General features: G+C 40.8%; 1 protein-coding gene across 1 annotated transcript; it reads left to right on the forward strand.

Moving 5' to 3' along the window:
- The first annotated feature begins 5,954 nt into the window (after nt 1–5,954).
- LOC138604339 (5-beta-cholestane-3-alpha,7-alpha-diol 12-alpha-hydroxylase-like) lies at nt 5,955–7,484 on the forward strand. Its single transcript, XM_069676257.1, has one exon. It carries the CDS (start codon nt 5,955–5,957, stop codon nt 7,482–7,484), a length of 1,530 nt encoding a protein of 509 aa, XP_069532358.1.
- Nucleotides 7,485–18,361: the final 10,877 nt, after the last annotated feature.

The raw sequence follows: 18,361 nt of genomic DNA on the forward strand, positions 1-18,361 counted from the left end.
TCCTCTTCTTTTATTGAAGGGCGGAAAAAAGTTGGCATTTCAAAGTTGACATCTGGTGGAACAATATGTAAAATGAGATAAGACGAGAGAGGCTCAGACAGGTTTAGAAAGAGACGTAGTATGACATCAAATGTGGAAAAAAAGTGTATAAAACTCCTTAGATCTTACACATGACAGACAGGAAGGTGAGATATTAGCGTATTTCAAGCATCAATATGTTCACAACGCAGATGTTTCACAGGTATTCTTCTCTATAATCTCAAACATGCACACACTACAAGATCGAAATTAATGGCAAATTCATCACTAAGGATTACTATTAGGATGAGCAGGTGTGCCAGAGGCAGCTATACACTTCCTCTAGTGATCTCGTAGGATCTCACGTGATCTCATGTGGAAGCAGTTGTAAACAAATTGGAGCCTGACTACAACCCACCGTAGTAATGTTTAGAAGGCAGAACAAGCTACGATATGAAAACGGCCAGGGAGATGTGGTACAGTTGCTGTCACTAGTAGCATTCTAGCTAACAGTAAGGGGCTAGAATGTTGACCACTGCTTGGATCACTGCAGCTGCTCAGTGTCCCTCTCTCCTTCCTTTTCTCATTTTCTTTTGTGGTTTTTGGAAAGTACTGACATATTCATCTACATCTTTAATATCCAACACATCATCGGAGCAGCTACAATGAGTCTGCGAGTCATTACTGAGGTGTGAGACCTGTAAATCCCTGACACTACCAGAAAATCTGTGCTGCACATTGGTTACCAACCAAGGTTCAATAACAGATACATCCTTTGATTGTCAGGAGGGTGAATCGGGTGTAAATCTGTAAAAAGCTTCTATAGCCGGAACCAAGCTTACTTTGCTAAATGGAACTTGAGGCAAGCTTTTTTAGTCACCATTTCCTGTGTTTCAAATTCTACACAGTGCTTTAAAAAGTTTCTTCCTTCTCACAACTGGAGTTTATGCAAACATAAAGATGAGTGACTGGCTGGCTGACAACTCCGAACAAAGTACCTGACCTAAGACAAGTTCTGGTTCGGAACCAGAGCGTGTTTACCTATACGTATCTTCTTTAATTCCACAGCTGTCAGCCGCTCAGACTGGAATGAACTCTATGCAACCTTGTTTATCTTGTCCTGACGGGACACATACGTTCTTTTTGAAGTGACAAGAGCATTTGATGACATGTGGTGAATGATGCACTGCTGTCAGGTTTGGAAGATCCAGAATAAAACGGATAAATTTGTGTGGTTACACTTTATGATACAGCTCAAGTTTCACTCTGTCATTTCAGGCATCAGTAAATATTACTGGTAGTTCAATGCAGGCACATTGAATGGTGCATAAATTCATTATATCTTCTAAAGAGACTTTAAATGTACTGTGAGTTCTTTCAAGTGGTAATGAAACAGACTGAAATTAACACCAATTATTCTATTTGACCCACTTAAGCCAACAAGACTGTCAAAAAGAAGATTGATTATTTATTTTTTAAAATGTATTTATTTGTGGATTAACATGACAAACAAGATAGTGACATTGAACAGAAAAAAACAAACAAATAAACAAAACAAACAAAAAACAATAGCATAGACAAGTTACGACAGTGTTGATATCATTACAGTCCGGGAGTAGAAATTGGCTCATGTGTGGTGTGTGTGTGTGGCTGGATGTTTGCATGAGACCTTCAGTTTGTGTTGAGGATCCTGGACAGGTGGGGGGTATGGCAGTTGTGGTACAGAATTAAGTAATAAAATACAGAAATGAATAACCAGGTGTGATGTTATTGTATTAATAGGGTAGTATAATAATTATCATAAACATTATATATAGTATAATGACATAGTTTAACCTAATAACATAAGCAACAACCAAATAATATAATATAACAATATAATGATGTGTTACCACAATATGATATAATATAATATAATATGATATAATGTATATAATATGATATGTACAATATAGTATTGTGTATTATGATAATGAGCATTACGATAATTAATAAAAATGTTATATAGCAATGAGGGGTGAGGCCGGATCGGGGGAGAGATGTAGAATACATAGGTCACATTCTGATAGCAGTTACGGATACCTACGGAAAAAAGTAGGAGACATGGATTGAAAAGAGAATAGGAATGGTTAGACCAGTGCTTGTCAACAGGGGCAGGTTCAGACTTCTAACTGTTGACCAATTGACATGTGAGTTCTATACGTTTTTGTTGTTTTTTTAATGGCTGAGGTAGCATACATTGTAAATGATTAACTGTTTGTTGGCTCTGTCATTGTTGACTCTTCTGGACTTTGAGACTACCCATGTTAAAGTTTAAAGATTCGTAGCAATAAGAAGATTAATCTAGATTGGAAAGTGAACAAGAGCCAAGAGCAATGGGAGGGGGGAAGTCTATCAAGCAGGGTTCATCACATCATATCACTCTGTGGCTGCAGCAGTAATCAGTCATGACTTTGCTGGTGCCTCTGCTTCTTGGTTTTCTTGCCTCCCTGATTGGAGGCCTGTACCTTCTGGGGGTGTTTCGACAACGGCGACCAGGAGAACCCCCTTTGGATAAGGGGCCCATTCCATGGCTGGGTCATGTCTTTGAGTATCGCAGACACCCAATTAAGGTCAGCAAGGCCCCCCCACACACACACACAAACACCTTATTTTTAAATGTTATTTTATTTTTTAATTTTTTAATTTTTTAATTTTTTAATTTTTTAATTTTTTAATTTTTTAATTTTTGTGAGCCGCACTGTACACAGGCCCAGAGGTGAATGCTGGCCCGCTACAGAGACGGCCCAAATCTCATGGCCCGTCCTGTACACGGAACACTCCCAGACCCTTTGGGAGGGAGTCTGTCCAGTGTCTTTTTTTTCTTTTTTTATAGAAATTATTGATAAATTATTTATTAATTTTTGATTGTATACACCCCCCTCTTCAAAAGTGTTGGTGCAGAGGTAGGCCCCGCCAACCCCACTTTCCACCCACCCCAGACAGATGCCCCGCCATACCACCAGACAGCCGGACACGAAGCCCCTGCCCACCCTGTCCCCACCCCGGCCCGTCCCACATCTCACCGCTAATGTCAATCAAAGTAACCAAAGAAAATCATAAATAAAAATGTCATCATAAGAAAGGCAGGTGGGGATAAAAACAAATTAATACATATATGATCAAAAATCTATCTAAATCTATAATAATAATAATAATGATAATAATAATAGTAATAATTATTATCATCATCAAGATTGATTATTTCTATTTATAGTCATTTTTTATGCCTCTCACCGCTGCCAACGGGTAGCATGCAGACCAGAACTGCCTCTGTTTAAATTATCCACTGAAAGATTCATGGTCAGTGATACGTGTGACAGCAGAAAGACATTTTTCACATCAGTTCACATCACTTTACTTTTAAAATACATAGAACTAACAGTGCATTGCTTCTCATGGTAACTATCTAATCATGTTGAAGAAAATATTAAGAAGGTTCCTAGTTCGAGTCCCAGTTCGAACGTAGGGGGCCTTTCTGTGTGGAGTTTGCATGTACCCTGCCTCTCGCCCAATGACAGCTGGGATTGGCTCCAGCCCCCCATGACCCTGAACAGGATAAGCGGTGTAGGTGGATGAATGGAAGTTTGGAGATGGCAAGTTAAAGGATACATGGGACAATAATCAGGTACTTGCATGAACATTGATGCCCATTCCAACTAATAAATGATCCCTTCATAATGTACCTCCAATATACTGTAAATAATGGGATACAAAACCCACAGTCCTCAATTGTGTGTATAAAAAGTTTGAATAAAGTTGGTTAGAAACCTGAGACGTCTCAACATGCTGGTCATTTTAATTAGAAAATCCTTATTTGTTTCCACAGGCAGTGTTTCTTGCCAATCGTGGGGAGATAGAAACACTGTAATTAGATAATTCTGTGCAAATATACTTAACTTTTATCCAACTGAGACACCTGAAGCATTAATTTCAAACAAACTGTAGATTACTTTCACACAGTATTGGGACTTTGGATTTTCACTTACATTGGTAGTACATTGAGAAGGGATTTCGACACACTCAAATGGGCAGGAAAACATATTACATTACTGTTGTAGTGTGTACACATGGGTAGCAAAGGCATTGTTTTCAGACACCCATGAAAAGAATGTGCACATATCCTTCTAATCTGTGGTTGTGATCTTTAATTGTGCACCACTTCCTAGTGTTGTGTTGAGTTAAAATGTTTGTGGCTGACCCCAGACATACATTTAAACACTTACATTGATATGCCTGGCCTTGTGCTACCTGCTGCACAGGCCATGACAAATGTATGGAGAGAAGGTGGCACCAATGGGTTTCGGGTCTATTTTCCACTGGAGACAACCATGCCAGAATTATGGATTTTGCCCTGGTACCGCAAGGCATTCGAGACTAATGCTTCCATGAAATGCCCTATGCTGTAATTTATTACATTGAAACCACATTTGCCTCTCACTATGCCCTAGTAATAGCAAGCTAAGAGAGATATCTAGTGAGGGTGGGTGAAGAATAAAAAACGAAGGTGATTAAAGGTCAAGGAATGAGATAAAGTTGGGGGAAGGGATGATACAAGGGAGAAACAATTCGATTTTTTGCCTCAATGTATTTTATAACTTATTATGCTACTACTGAACTTTTAAGTGGTAGCAGTAACATAAGAAATGAACAAATTCACAACATTTTGCTTATTGTCAGCTTGGATGTTGATATTAACAGCACAGCAAGGTCATTCAAATGAGCACAGGCACCTGCTAAGGAAAAAAATCAATACCTCAGAGGAGTGCCTTTCAAAACACCTGTCCTTGAGCTTCCTTATCTGCTCCCTTTCTGCCTCAACATGATCACACCCCTGCAGCAGTTTAACCCTGATTAGCTTTTTAAAGGGATTTCAAGCTGCCCGGGCTGCTATGTTTTCTGGGGCCTGTGGAGCATAATAATAAACATGACAGATGCACTTGTATGTTGCATTTTTTTTTTCTCACTTTATCAGCTTCTTCCAACGAAATGGAAATCATAGCGCATGGAGGTATCCAGAACACACTGGATATATGTCACAGTATTCCCACAGGAATTGATTCAGAACACGAAAAGTCCTGTTTGCATTTGCAAGTGATTTTCTGCCCCTCGTGATCCCATCGGGCTTCATTGCGATATTCTGTGCAGCATCTAAAACTAAATTCTTATATATTTGACTAACTCAAATGTTAAACTACAGGGATTATCATTCCAGGACAGTAGGACAAGGAGTAGAAAAAATGAGCAAAGCTATTGAAGGAAAACAAAGTTTTGGTGACATGGGCACTTTTCATTTTAGCAGCCAAGGTCAGGAATATGACACATTTTCGTACAGAAACCCGTTTGTGGATAATGGCATAATCAATCACTTTTGCTCTCTTTCTCTCTCTGGTATACAGGATCATATCTTGGAAAGTGTTTGAATGAAATAAGAGCCCAGATAAAATCTAACACAAAGCCTTATTGTGGGCCAGTTTTCTCTGCTGAGACAGATGTAGAATACATAGGTCACATTCTGATAGCAGTTACTGATACCTACGGAAAAAAGTAGGAGACATGGATTAAAAAGAGAATAGGAATGGTTAGACCAGTGCTTGTCAACAGGGGCAGGTTCGGACTTCTAACTGTTGAGCAACTTAAAATGTGAGTTCTATACTTTTTTGTTGTTTAATGGCTGAGGTAGCATACATTGTAAATGATTAACTGTTTGTTGGCTCTGTCATTGTTGACTCTTCTGGACTTTGAGACTACCCATGTTAAGGTTTAAAGATTCGTAGCAATAAGTAGATTAATCTAGATTGGAAAGTGAACAAGAGCCAAGAGCAATGGGAGGGGGGAAGTCTATCAAGCAGGGTTCATCACATCATATCACTCTGTGGCTGCAGCAGTAATCAGTCATGACTTTGCTGGTGCCTCTGCTTCTTGGTTTTCTTGCCTCCCTGATTGGAGGCCTGTACCTTCTGGGGGTGTTTCGACAACGGCGACCAGGAGAACCCCCTTTGGATAAGGGGCCCATTCCATGGCTGGGTCATGTCTTTGAGTATCGCAGACACCCAATTAAGTTCCTACAGAGAATGAAGCAAAAGCATGGTGAGGTATTCACAATACAGCTGGTTGGCATGTACATCACATGCCTTGTGGATCCTCTGTCTTTGGCGGCATTTGTCAAGGAGAGTCAAGAAAAACTTGACTTTAACAAGTTTGCGCAGGACTTGGCGGAGCGAATCTTTGGATTAAAAATTCCCAAAGATGAGAAACCCTCCAGGGAACCCCACAAACACCTGAGGGGCGAAGGACTGGAGGTGTTGACGCAGGCCACGATGTGTAATTTGCGAAACGTGATGTTGCAGAACATTGGCTCGTCTTCAGATAAAAAGACTTGGTTAGAAGATAAACTCTTTATGTTCAGCTACAAAACGATTTTTAGTGCTAGCTACTTATCCCTTTTTGGCAATGCATCATGCAAGTCTGAAGGAAGCCTGGAGAAAGCCAAAGAGAAAGACCTTGCTGAATCAGATGCCTTGTTTTCCATGTTCCGTAAATATGACCGATTGTTTCCCAAACTGGCTTATGGACTCCTGCTCCCATGGGACAAGATGGAAATGGAGAGGATAAAAGCATTCTTGTGGAATGCACTGTCCATTCGGAAGATTAAGGCAAAGGACAACATCAGTCGCTTGGTGTTGGATATGCAGCAAGTCCATCAGGAATTGGGCACAAAGGAGTCCATGTTAGAGCGGCATATGTTTGTTCTTCTCTGGACTTCCCAAGCCAATGTAGGACCTTCAGCATTCTGGCTGCTGTTTTTCCTCATGAAACACCCTGAAGCCATGGCTGCTGTGAAGGAAGAGGTAAATCTCGTTCTTAAGGAATCCGACCAGGACGTAGCACATGGTGGCCATTTAATCGACGTGACCTATGACATGCTGATGAAAACACCAATCCTGGATAGTGCCATAGAAGAGACCCTTCGCCTCATCATGGCGTCGCTCCTCTTCAGGGCAGTGCTCCAGGATACGACTCTCAAGACGGCTGATGGTTGTGAATACTACATGCGCAAGGGTGACAGCATGGTAGCCTTTCCTTACATTGCCGTCCACATCGACCCGGAGATCCACCCCGACCCGCATTCATTCAAGTATGACCGCTTTCTGAATCCAGATGGGAGCAAGAAAACAAACTTCTACAAAGCAGGGCAGAAGATGAAGTACTACAGCTTGCCCTGGGGTGCTGGGTTAACCATGTGTCCTGGGAGGTTCTTTGCCACCAATGAGCTGAAGCAGTTTATTTTCCTCATGATGGTCTACTTTGACTTTGAGCTGAAGAATCCCAATGAGAAGATTCCCGATGCTGACATCAATCGATTAGGATTTGGGGTAATTCATCCAAACCAAGACATCCAGTTTCGGTACAGACCCAGATTCTGAGCGCATCATCCAACCATGTTTAGAGAAAACATTTAATGTGTGTAAATGAGTAGGCAAGTTTTTTAAATTGTTTTGCTATACATTACAACTTTCAAGACCAATGTAAAAAGTAATTGAAATCTTGTTTATTAATAATAATTTATGATTGATCAAGGTTTATGACTCATTGATAACAATTTGAGGTTACTCTTCGTAAACCGACTCACTGTGTTATGGGTGTATCCAAATAATCTTTACACATTGCTGTTTTTATTCTCCAAAAAAGCTGAGCACTATATTTTTTAGTGTTGTGACGTTCGCAAACGATCCGATTCTTTTGAACGGCTCTTTGGCGCGAACAATGGGAACAGAGTCGTAGGCGAGAGCCGTTCTTTTTATAGTTGTGCGCTAATTTCACTGCCTGCCCTAGATCCAGTCCCCTTTATGCCGAATTACAACAGGCAGCTTTTTTCAACTGCAGCCATTTGGGTACACATTATATTGAAGATAATGTAAATCATTTAATATGAAAGTAGAGAAACAATTTAAACATTGCTGGGTCATGCATGCTGATGAGAGCCCATAACTGATTTTGTGCAACTTTCTTGTAAGTGTTTGACAGATGATCCAGATAGAAAAACATATGCTCAGGTCATAAATATTGTTAGACAAACAGGAACATGCATAACGTAGTGACCTTGAGCTCCCATTTTGGACAATGTAATTTGTCATGATGACTAAAAACACTTATTCCCAAAGAGATTCAGTAAAATGTTTGCAGGATCCAGTTCAGCTGCAGTCGCCTCAGATGACCCTCTGCTGACTGAGATAAACTGTATTTGAACCGAGCTGCTTTTGTTAATGATTAGTTAGAAGTATAGTCAGCATTTCAAACATATCAGTAGACAACATCCCCTCTGTGGGGCAGTTAACATGCCCTGCTCTTGTGCTAAAAACTGTCAGCCTGTCACGACAGAACAATAGGCTTTGAATAAGTTAATTAATTAATGCAAATAAGATAATCTGGTTATTGTTAAATTTTTGGACGGCTGTAATAATCAACATAGTCGTGCTATCAACATAGTTTCAGAGACAGAAATCTCATCAACTGGAAAAGGTAAATGTCGAACCCATTGGATTATAATTTGTGTCGTAAAATCGTTGATTTCCCCTTTAAACTTTTCAAAGGCCCAAGGACAATTATTTCTGTCCTGGTCCAACCTCCTTCTCTTTACGCCTCATCATCCTACCTTAATTTCTCTCCAGCTCTGCCCCTTCTCCCCCCTCCCCTCATGTACTGTCACTATGACTTTGTGTCATACTGTATCTGTGCTGGGTAATCATGCAGACAACCATGTGTAATTGAAGCTACTTGTGAGGGAAGGTTGGTGTAACTCAGCCAGGGCTCTGAAAGCTTAATATGTGTAAGGGCTTTGTATCAAATAAATCAGATCTCCGACTCAGAGGAAGGCCCCTCAATTTGGTGTTACTGAGACCACAAAAAGAGATGGATCAGGAAGGGAGGAGAAAGAGGAGACCTGGGGGATGTGACAGAGTGACAGGAAAATCAGGTTTAGAGGGAGGACAAGAGAGGAAGATGGAGGACTGAAGGGATGAGGAGGAAATAAATGAAGGTCAGGGCCGGGGAGGCGATGTGGAGAGTTGAGAGACAACATCATCCACCATCGTGCTGAGTGTCTTCAGCTCTGTTCTGTCAAAATGTATCAATGTACAGAGCAGATGATAAGCGGCACCTCTTTGATACACTGTGTATTGTACATTCAAAGAGGGTGTCAAGTTTATATACAAAGGAGCAGGTGTCAGTTCCGACTTAAAGCCTTCCTTCCTAATGAAGAGAGAAGAAATCAAGATGAGAGGAGTTCAGTGTTAGCCGCAATATTCATCACAGACAGCAGTAGGAGCATAACACCCTACAGCACAGTTTTAGAAAATACATCACTACACACTAACTAACACATCAGTATGTGCTGCTACAGTCACTGGTAGAGCCATGTTTGACCTTGCGGTGAGATATTAAAGAGGGGGTATTATGCTGTTTTATATTTTAAGCAATATGTTTAATTTTACAATGTTGGATTTCCGGACTAAACGTGGGTGAAGTTTCAAATCTGTAGCTAAAAGTATGTTGGAGTAATCCCCAGGCTTCTCAGCTCAGTCTGCAGGCTGCTGTGAACGGCAGGTTTCAGGCTGTTTTTCTGCAGCCAGAGAGCTGGCCAATCAGAAGAAAGTGGGCTTGTAGGGGCGGGTTTTCTTAAATGGACAGAGTCAGGCTGAGTCGTTTCAGGCAGAGGCTGTATAAGGGCCTGCACAGAGCACCAGTGTGAGAAAATTAGGAGTTTTATTAACGGTAAATTATGCTAAGCTACTCCACAGGTATCACAGAGTGAAATATGAAGCTTGAAATTGGCACAATACTCCCCCTTTAAGGTTTAAGTTTCATAATATTCCTCAAGGTAGGAAGCCAACATTCGTTTTTGTTAAAAGAAGGGTTTAAAATAAGGGGGGGTTACCAATGGACCTAATGAGCATGTCTTTGAACTGTTGGAGAACATGCAAACTCCACACAAAAAGCCCCCCTACTTCCAAACAGGGATTCAAACCAGGAGCCTTATAGCTGTGAAGCGACAGCGCTAACCACTGGTGTTCTTCGGGGGGCACCGTGCAGCCCCGGGTTTAAACCAAGATAGCATTTTTTTTAATAGTGTCAGACACCCAAAAAAAATCCCTGTTTGGCTACATGTGTATGATTTTTTGTTTTAGCTTCATATGTTTCCAAGAGTTGTGTTTCAATAATGGGTATAAGTTTTCAAACTTGTCAATTCAAGTCAGATATTTTGAGCCAAAATGGCTACCAAACTTGCAGGCCCTCTTTGCATGTCTCAAACTTCTGTGTTGTCTTTCTCCATTTAATGAAAATAAGCCTTGATGAAAACCCTCCATAGAAACATTACATCCTTCAACCCTGATGCAGTTTTATATTTCAATGATTATTTGTTGTTAAACCGTAAAACTATAGCTAAGGTACCCGCAGGCCTTTCTACATGCATGTTGCCAGTGTGATGTTTTATTGTTTTATTTGTATGCCAGTATGCTCAGTTTTAATTGTCCTAGCAACTTTTTTTTTTTTGGCACGCTGAAACTTGCTTCACTTAAGCTGCTGTTTTATTGTCGCAAGTCTTTTCTGAATTATTTTATTCAGATGTTCTTGTGTGTGCGCGCGTTTGTGCGTGTGGCGATATCTCTTGTTTTGGGCTTATGTACAGGATTCAGAGGGAGATGGACGGCCTAAGTAGACAGAATGTGTAAGCAGACAACAGAGCCAAACAAGAGATGGTAAGCTGGTTTTTGTTTTGCAAGAAAAAAAACATTAGCTGTATAACAGGGAAAAAAAGACACACACACACACACACACACACAACCCACACAGGAGGTAGACAAGGAGTGTAAAAAATAACAAACTGCTTGCCTCGCTGCTTTGTCGCTCTTCTAACCAGTCAAGCATTGTGGTTCGGAGGCTTACAGGCTCCAACAGTTTCTCTCTTTCTCTGTCGCTTCTTCTAAAATGTGTCAACGATTGAGAAATGTGTCTACAGTTTGTAATTATGGACATACATGTTAACAGGAATCACAAAACAATAAATAATATTGCATCCTGGTCATTTTCATTGTCTGTATTTTTGTTATACTGAAGGTGAAGGAAGGATTCCCCAAAGAGGTTAAAACTGAAAATACCTGCAGCGATAAGATTCAGCCGCCTCTGCCATAAGAAATATGAGGTTATACTTATTGTTTTGCCACTACTGCGGCGTAATCCCATTTTGCACGCTCATGTTAATATTCATGTAGAGTGTTATCCCTCTAAAGGTTATCAGCGGATTTGTTTGGATCTTATAATGACTTTTGGGATGTAAACACTGCTGAGAGGAGGAGTGTTCACATATTTTCTTCTCAGCATGCGGTTTGTCTCTACACATGACATTTTTGAGATGAATGCACTTCAAATGTCGTAAATTTAGTTAGAAAAATACTAAAAATTGTGCACACTGAGGCCCAAATTCTCAATCTTGTGTTTTTGAAATAGGAGAAATTGACTCCCCACGCGCACACAGCGTTTTACTCGTCTCTTCTATTTTCCTGACATGAAAAAAAATGAGACTGAAGTGTGTGTGGTGCTCTCGTGGCAGCGAACAAACAGAGAGAAAAGTGATCTCTGAACAGGGGCCCTGCAGAGACAGCACTCTGTCGGCCTCCTGAGTTCCCCCTTACGATGAATAATGGAAATCTTCGACAGGTTGAAGTACTGCATAAGACTGAATACACTGAGCACACAGTCCCAGCCACAGGCTGTCATCTTCTCCACTATTAGACCAATTATAATGCTGGATGAGGATGGGGAAAAGGAGAGATTGGGAGAGACACAAAAACTAATGTGACTCCTCAGGGAATTAATTTGCCAAAAATTGCTTAACCATAAAATGTATTTTCAGAACTTTGCAGGCTTGTAATGGAAGGTGATGCATGGCAGTGGAGACATGATCTGCAAGAAGTAAGAAAAGTTCATTATTTAAGGTAAATATTTCTAAAATTAGATTTCCTATTCATTGTTCAATGAGAAACAAAATTACAGTCCCTCATTTTCAATGTTGCAAGCTGATTTTTAAAATATTAACCTGATTCCATTTGTAGTTAACTTATGAAGGAATTACCCCATACATTTAGTAATGGGTTAAATAAACTGTTGCAGCCAAATCAGAATTTGACACCTCTATTTGAAACAGAATGACTCTTGTCAAATCCCCAATAATAAACTCCTCTATAGTTTATTAAATATGCCAAATTAAATATTCTTTGATAAGTAAAATGAAGGGCTGCACGGTGGTGCAGTGGTTAACACTGTCGCCTCACAGCTAGAAGGTTCCTAGTCCAAATCCCTGTTTGGATATATATTTGCATGTTCTCCCTGTGCATGCGTGAGTGGTACTCCGGCTTCCTCCCACAGTCCAAAAACATGCTTGCTAGGTTAATTGGTGACTCTAAGGCCATGTCCACACATACACGGGCATTTTTCAAAACATTGATTTTGACCTTTCATCACACAAACGCCGTTTTAGGTCACTGAAAACGAATCTTTTGTAAAACTCCAGCCAGGGTGAAGACTTTTAGAAACTCTGTTTCCACGGAGACGTGTAGACGGGGTAAACTGGGCTGTGCGCTGTTATCTCCTTTGTGAGGCGTCGCAAATGAGGCAACATCGTCTACTATATTAAGGAACAAAGGCATCGGGATAGATTTTTTCAGACTTTTGATTGGCCGCGATTCTTCTTCTTCTTCTTTGCATGACCGGGTTATATCGCCGCCTGTTGGTGTGGCATTCTGTGTGTCTTTGTGTCTTCAATTGGACAGGGATTTTTTTATAACCGTGCTTGTGTCGATGGGTTTTTTTTGGAAACGAAGGAGGCAAACACTCAGTTTTCAATAATACCCGTGTATGTATAGACGTGGCATAAATTGCCCGTAGGTGTGAGCATGAAAGGTTGTCTGTCTCTATGTGTCAGCCCTGTGATTGACAGGCGATCAGTCCAGTTTGTACCTCGACTCTCACCCAATGACAGCTGGGATAGGCTCCAGTCCCTCCACAACCCTGAACAAGATAGGTGTTATAGATAATGGATGGAAGCATGAGAGCTCTCTGCAAGCCTCTGTTCAGTGTAGTATTGCAAACTCAACAGCTGCTACGAGGGAAAGTATCAAAAGAAGACCTATTATACTGACCCAATTTTATCAGCCTATGTACAAATCTAGATATCTGTATTCTGATATCTGGTATGTATTAGATGTACGCCTTTTGTGCGCCCTGCCATTGTGTTTATATTGGATACAAGATTGTCTGTTTACTTGATTTCACTCCAGATTAAACTCCCTTTTCTCGAGTGACATCTGCCACTGCTGTGTCTCACTTTACAAAGCAGCCAGACCCTCTTGAAAAGACGCCCTCCTCCGAAGCCAAGAAAAGCATTAGATGGAGGCTCTGGCAGCCAAATGCTGTCTCTACGTCCTGTGCTCTTTTAGTTATTTTTGGAAGCATACAACAAAACTCTTGTGTCTGATGAAAGCAAACAAGCGCACGCTGACATTCAAATGAAAATCTACTGCAGATAGATTGAAACTCGAGTGCGGCTCATTCATCTCAGGATCCTGTTGGGATCAATATTGTTAGAAATCACAGTTTTCAGACAAAAATGTATCAGGCAACTGGGAATTCCTCGATTCCTCCCTGTAAACAGCGAGTATGAGTGGTTTTCTTATTTAGTTTGTAGGATTTTCACCCACGTAATCTAATTAGCCAGAGACATGCTTAGTGAAACGATAAAGCTAAGGTGTTTATGGTGTGTTTTTATCAACCGCTTTTTAACTGCCAGAGCAATTAAGGAAGAATACTGAATTTGTGCACACCATCAGTTGACCAACCCCATAATGATCCATCACAAATCACAGTCTGAAAAGTAAGGGTGGCCTTCAAGCAACCAGTCTTTCATCTTAGCATTCCTGCACTGAACTTTTCTTTGTCTCTTGTTAGCTGTGAAGCCACTTTAGCCCTGGTTCTGAAAAATAAAGTTGTATTCATTCTAGTGCTGTCAAAATGAATGAGTTAATTTTTGCAATTAATTCGAACTATTTAACATGTGTATGCGAGGAAGGCCCGGATGTAGACTAGATCTGTCAGGAAAGGGAGGGGGGGGCGCAGGTGCAGACCCAGGGGTGTCTCAAAGTTATCCCAGAGGGATAACCACAAAATTGCAGTAGCGATAGATTGGAAATGGGAGGAAAAAGACAACGAAACTGTATAGAGCCGCTACAGGCTTCCTTAATGAAATAAAGCACTAAAATGATTAACTAAATCACCGCTGCCAAGCAGCTGACTCAAAACCAAAATTGTCCAGGAGACCCAGAAAACTCGAAGCTAAAGGCAAAGGCTGCTCGGGAGGCCTTTGATAACCCAAAAGGCTGGAGTCACACAAACTCTCCAGCACCCCAAATTATTCCCTGGGAAACAGGCAATTGACCACAAATACACACAAAGTTCTGAGTTGGTGTTTGCAGATACACCGACAACTAGAGAAGCCACAACAAGAACCTCTCACTACCTCTGAAGGTGAGATAATGAGTCAGCACAGGGCACTGGAGACTCAGGGTATATGAAGACTCCCCACACCTGGGCTTAATCAAAGCCAATCAGTGCCACACACACCTGATTGCAGTGAGTTGATTCCTTCACCACTCTCACAGGGCCGAAAGGTTGAGTGCCCTCACAAGATTGGCCCGGATATTTGAGTATGAGAAGGGAGCTCACTGGTTGTACTGAACCGCCCTAAAATGCATTGCGGCTATTCAGCTTCTACTATGGCGGAGATGGACCGGAGATCAGACCGGGCGTACGTAAAGGATTAAGTCACATGATACGGAGAAGACGGCTCTGAGTATGATGCCAACAGCGTCCTAATAGTCAGGTTAGTAGGCAGTATGCAGTACATACTGTATGTAGTAGGCAGTACGTTAGTATGCGGTTTCGGACACAGAGCGAGTTGCTCTCTCTCGTCTCTCCTCTTGTCCCATGTGCAGCAGCAATGCACAGGAAGTCAGGGGCGGGCGGGGCTGGCCTGGGGCAGCGGGCAGGAAGAGGACAGCGGCCAATCGGGCAGCTCGCTTGCCGCAGCAGTGCTGTGACAACCGCCACACTGAACCATCCTGGCTAAAGATGGATAAGGACAATGATGGTTTGAAATTCAACTGGCACTTATAGGCCTGGGTTTTGTTATTATTTATTTAAGTACATATGCCTTTCAAGCTGACAGTTAATTTTGATGGCCTTGAGGGTTTTATTGGAAATCTGTGGTTCACAGGAGAGAATCTGTGTTTAAAGTTAAAAAGATGCTCTTAAAAAAAAGTATTTTAACTTAAAGCTATTTATTTTGTGTTGAGTCTATATTAATTTCATGATTTTACATTTAAATATCCATTATGACAAGCTTCAACTGACTTGATTTGATTTTTAATGGTCACATGTCAATGTGACCTCACAAACACCGTTTTGACCTTAAGAATTCATATGCTTATTATTACAAAATTTCTTCAACAGTAAAATTATAATATATTACAACAGGTCGAAGGTCAACTTGCTTGTGACATCATGAAACCCCTGAAAAGACACCATTATTTAATATTTGGTCAGGAACAGAATGGAGGTATTTCTTTAAGACTCCTTATATGAAGTAAGAAACTTTTTTGCTGATGCTGACTCTCAGGTTATTTTCATTGCATCAAGTGCTGATGCTCTTTATCTGTTCACTTTAAAGTTTAAAGTTTAGTCACCTGAATTAGATATCCCAGAATACGAATTACTTCCAATTTCTGCAAATAAACACACCTAAGTTGATCAAATTCATTCAAAGTCTTCATTACGTTCATATAACATGGATGCAACTTGCAACTTGACTCAATGGCTGATGCATACATCCCTAGCAGTAATTCCAGTTTAAAACTATAGACAATCGATAAGACTGTAGGACACAGGGCATTGAGAGGAATGGCCTCTCTATCAGTCCTTTTTTCAAAAAAGGAAAGAAAAGTTTTTCAAATATAAAATACATTTTTGATTCTGCCAAAAATGTAAAGTAGTATAAGTAGTCTAAAAGATATGACAATTCAGAGAATCTGCCTATTTACATTGCATCCAAAAATAGTCCAATCCAAGTCACTGGCCTCCAGAAATAGTGGGACACATCAATACTCAGGTTCAGCAATGAATTATGCAACCATGCCTTCCTTTATCATGCTAATAAGACCAGTTTGCCCGTCTCAAGATTGCCTGATACATTTTTACATGACAACTGAACAGTGGTTTGAAATAGAAAGATAAAAATGATGCCCAATAATACTGTGAAAATAGAAATCCATAATTTGAAAAGAACAGCACGCTTCTCTATGTTTAGAAAAGAGTTTGATTTAACAAAATGCTGATGGAATTTGCTCAGGTAACATGGAGATGTTTCCATCGACACAACACATGAATCACTTGGACGCCTTGTCCTGGGCTCTGGCTGTTTCACCAGTGTAGGTAGTCTGTACAGTGTTGTGGCAAAACTCTTGAGGTGGTGAATGGTTTGTGATTCATGCTGATTCCTTGTGACTATAGCACTCCAGCTGGATGTTCTGTCAGACAGTCATATAATAGAGTCCCACCAGCATGCTTTTGCTGGGGTGGGATTCTCATTATCCATTCTTTGTACCCATTTGTGCTGAGTGCACCTCTTTCTCTCTGTCCTCCTCTTCACTAGTGAGAGCTGCTCTGTGTGGGTGGGTCTCCACCAGAAAGCTTCAATGTTGTAATTTAGGGCCTAGAGTTAAAATTAAGATAGCATACTGGTCTATTTAAGTGGGTTCCTGCTCACTGTTATTTTTGTCTACCTGTCAGCCATGACATAAACAGAAGGTGTCTAGGAATAGTAGCCTACCACTTTCTTTCTTCCTGTTTCAGCAGGTTGCCATTGTTGCCTTTTTAGCATAATATCTCGACAAATATCTGATGGATTTCTGTCGAGTTCCATCTATCCATCCATTATGTATACCGCTTATCCTGTTCAGGTAGGGGGGAATTGGAACCTATCCCGGCTGTCATTGGGCGAGAGACTGGATACACCCTGGACTGATCGCCAGTCAATCACTGGGCTGACACATAGGGACAGACAACCTTACATTCACACATACAGGCAATTTAGAGTCACCAATTAACCTAACAAACATCTCTTTAGACTGTGGGAGGAAGTACGCAGAGGGAACCCACGCATGCACGAGGAGAACATGCAAACTCCAGAAAGAAAGGCCACTCTATGTTTGATTCAAACCAGGAGCCTTCTAGCTCTGAGGCGACAGCGCTAACCACTGCACCACTGTGCAGCCTTTCTGTCAAGTTCTGTTCAGATAATCATGGTTCCCAAAGGATTTTGTGGCTTTAGAGATCCTGGGACTAAAGCCCAATTAATAAGTGAAATGTCCTGCCTTCTAATGGGTTGCTGTGAAATTGAGTAGAACCACTCATTTTATTGCCCTAATACTTTGTGTTAGGTGCAACTAACTGAATGTTACCATGCTAACAGGCTATACAAAGAAAGAGGACATGGTAAACATGATTCCAGCTTAGCATCAGCACTGAACGTTGTCATTACGTGTTTTGACTGCAATGGCACCGGGCCGAGTCAGCTAATAGTACCGCTAGCTAAACGGCTAACCTCATGCCATCAGGCTGTACAACTCCTCACTTAGGGGGAGGAGGTAACAGGGACAGATTCTCTCACAAGAGGTAGCCACTAATTCACCTCACAAAGTTAATAGTAGTTATCCTCCTTTATTCAATAGTAATATTTATTTATTTCTCAAAGGGTCATATGTGCAATAAAAATCTGTCAATGTGCAATAATCTCTCACCACAGTGCAATAACCTAATACCACAGTGCAATAACCTAATTTAGTTTAATTGAACTATTACCCACTGTTTACTTGTACATTTTCTAAGAGTGTATATTTTATATATTTTGTTATCTAATTTTGTACTTTTTTATATATATATATATATATCGATAGATATATATATTTTGATCTTTATTTTTTACCCTCTGTGTGCTGATTCTTTCCTATTGTATTGTACTGTATAAGCTGCTGGAGACTGAATTTCCCAGAGGGAGTCATCCCAAAGGGATCAATAAAGTTGAGTCTAAGTCTAAGTCTAAGTCTAACACTTAGCTCTTTCTCTTAGCTGTTATACCGAGCACCCCTACAGGCCTTGAGCACTTCTGTTGTGTTGCCTGTATTTGCAGCGTTTT

This window comes from Semicossyphus pulcher, unplaced genomic scaffold (genome assembly GCF_022749685.1).
Source record: "Semicossyphus pulcher isolate SPU_LCO1_2020_fin unplaced genomic scaffold, fSemPul1.0.p SCAF_10, whole genome shotgun sequence".
NCBI lineage: Eukaryota > Metazoa > Chordata > Actinopteri > Labriformes > Labridae > Semicossyphus > Semicossyphus pulcher.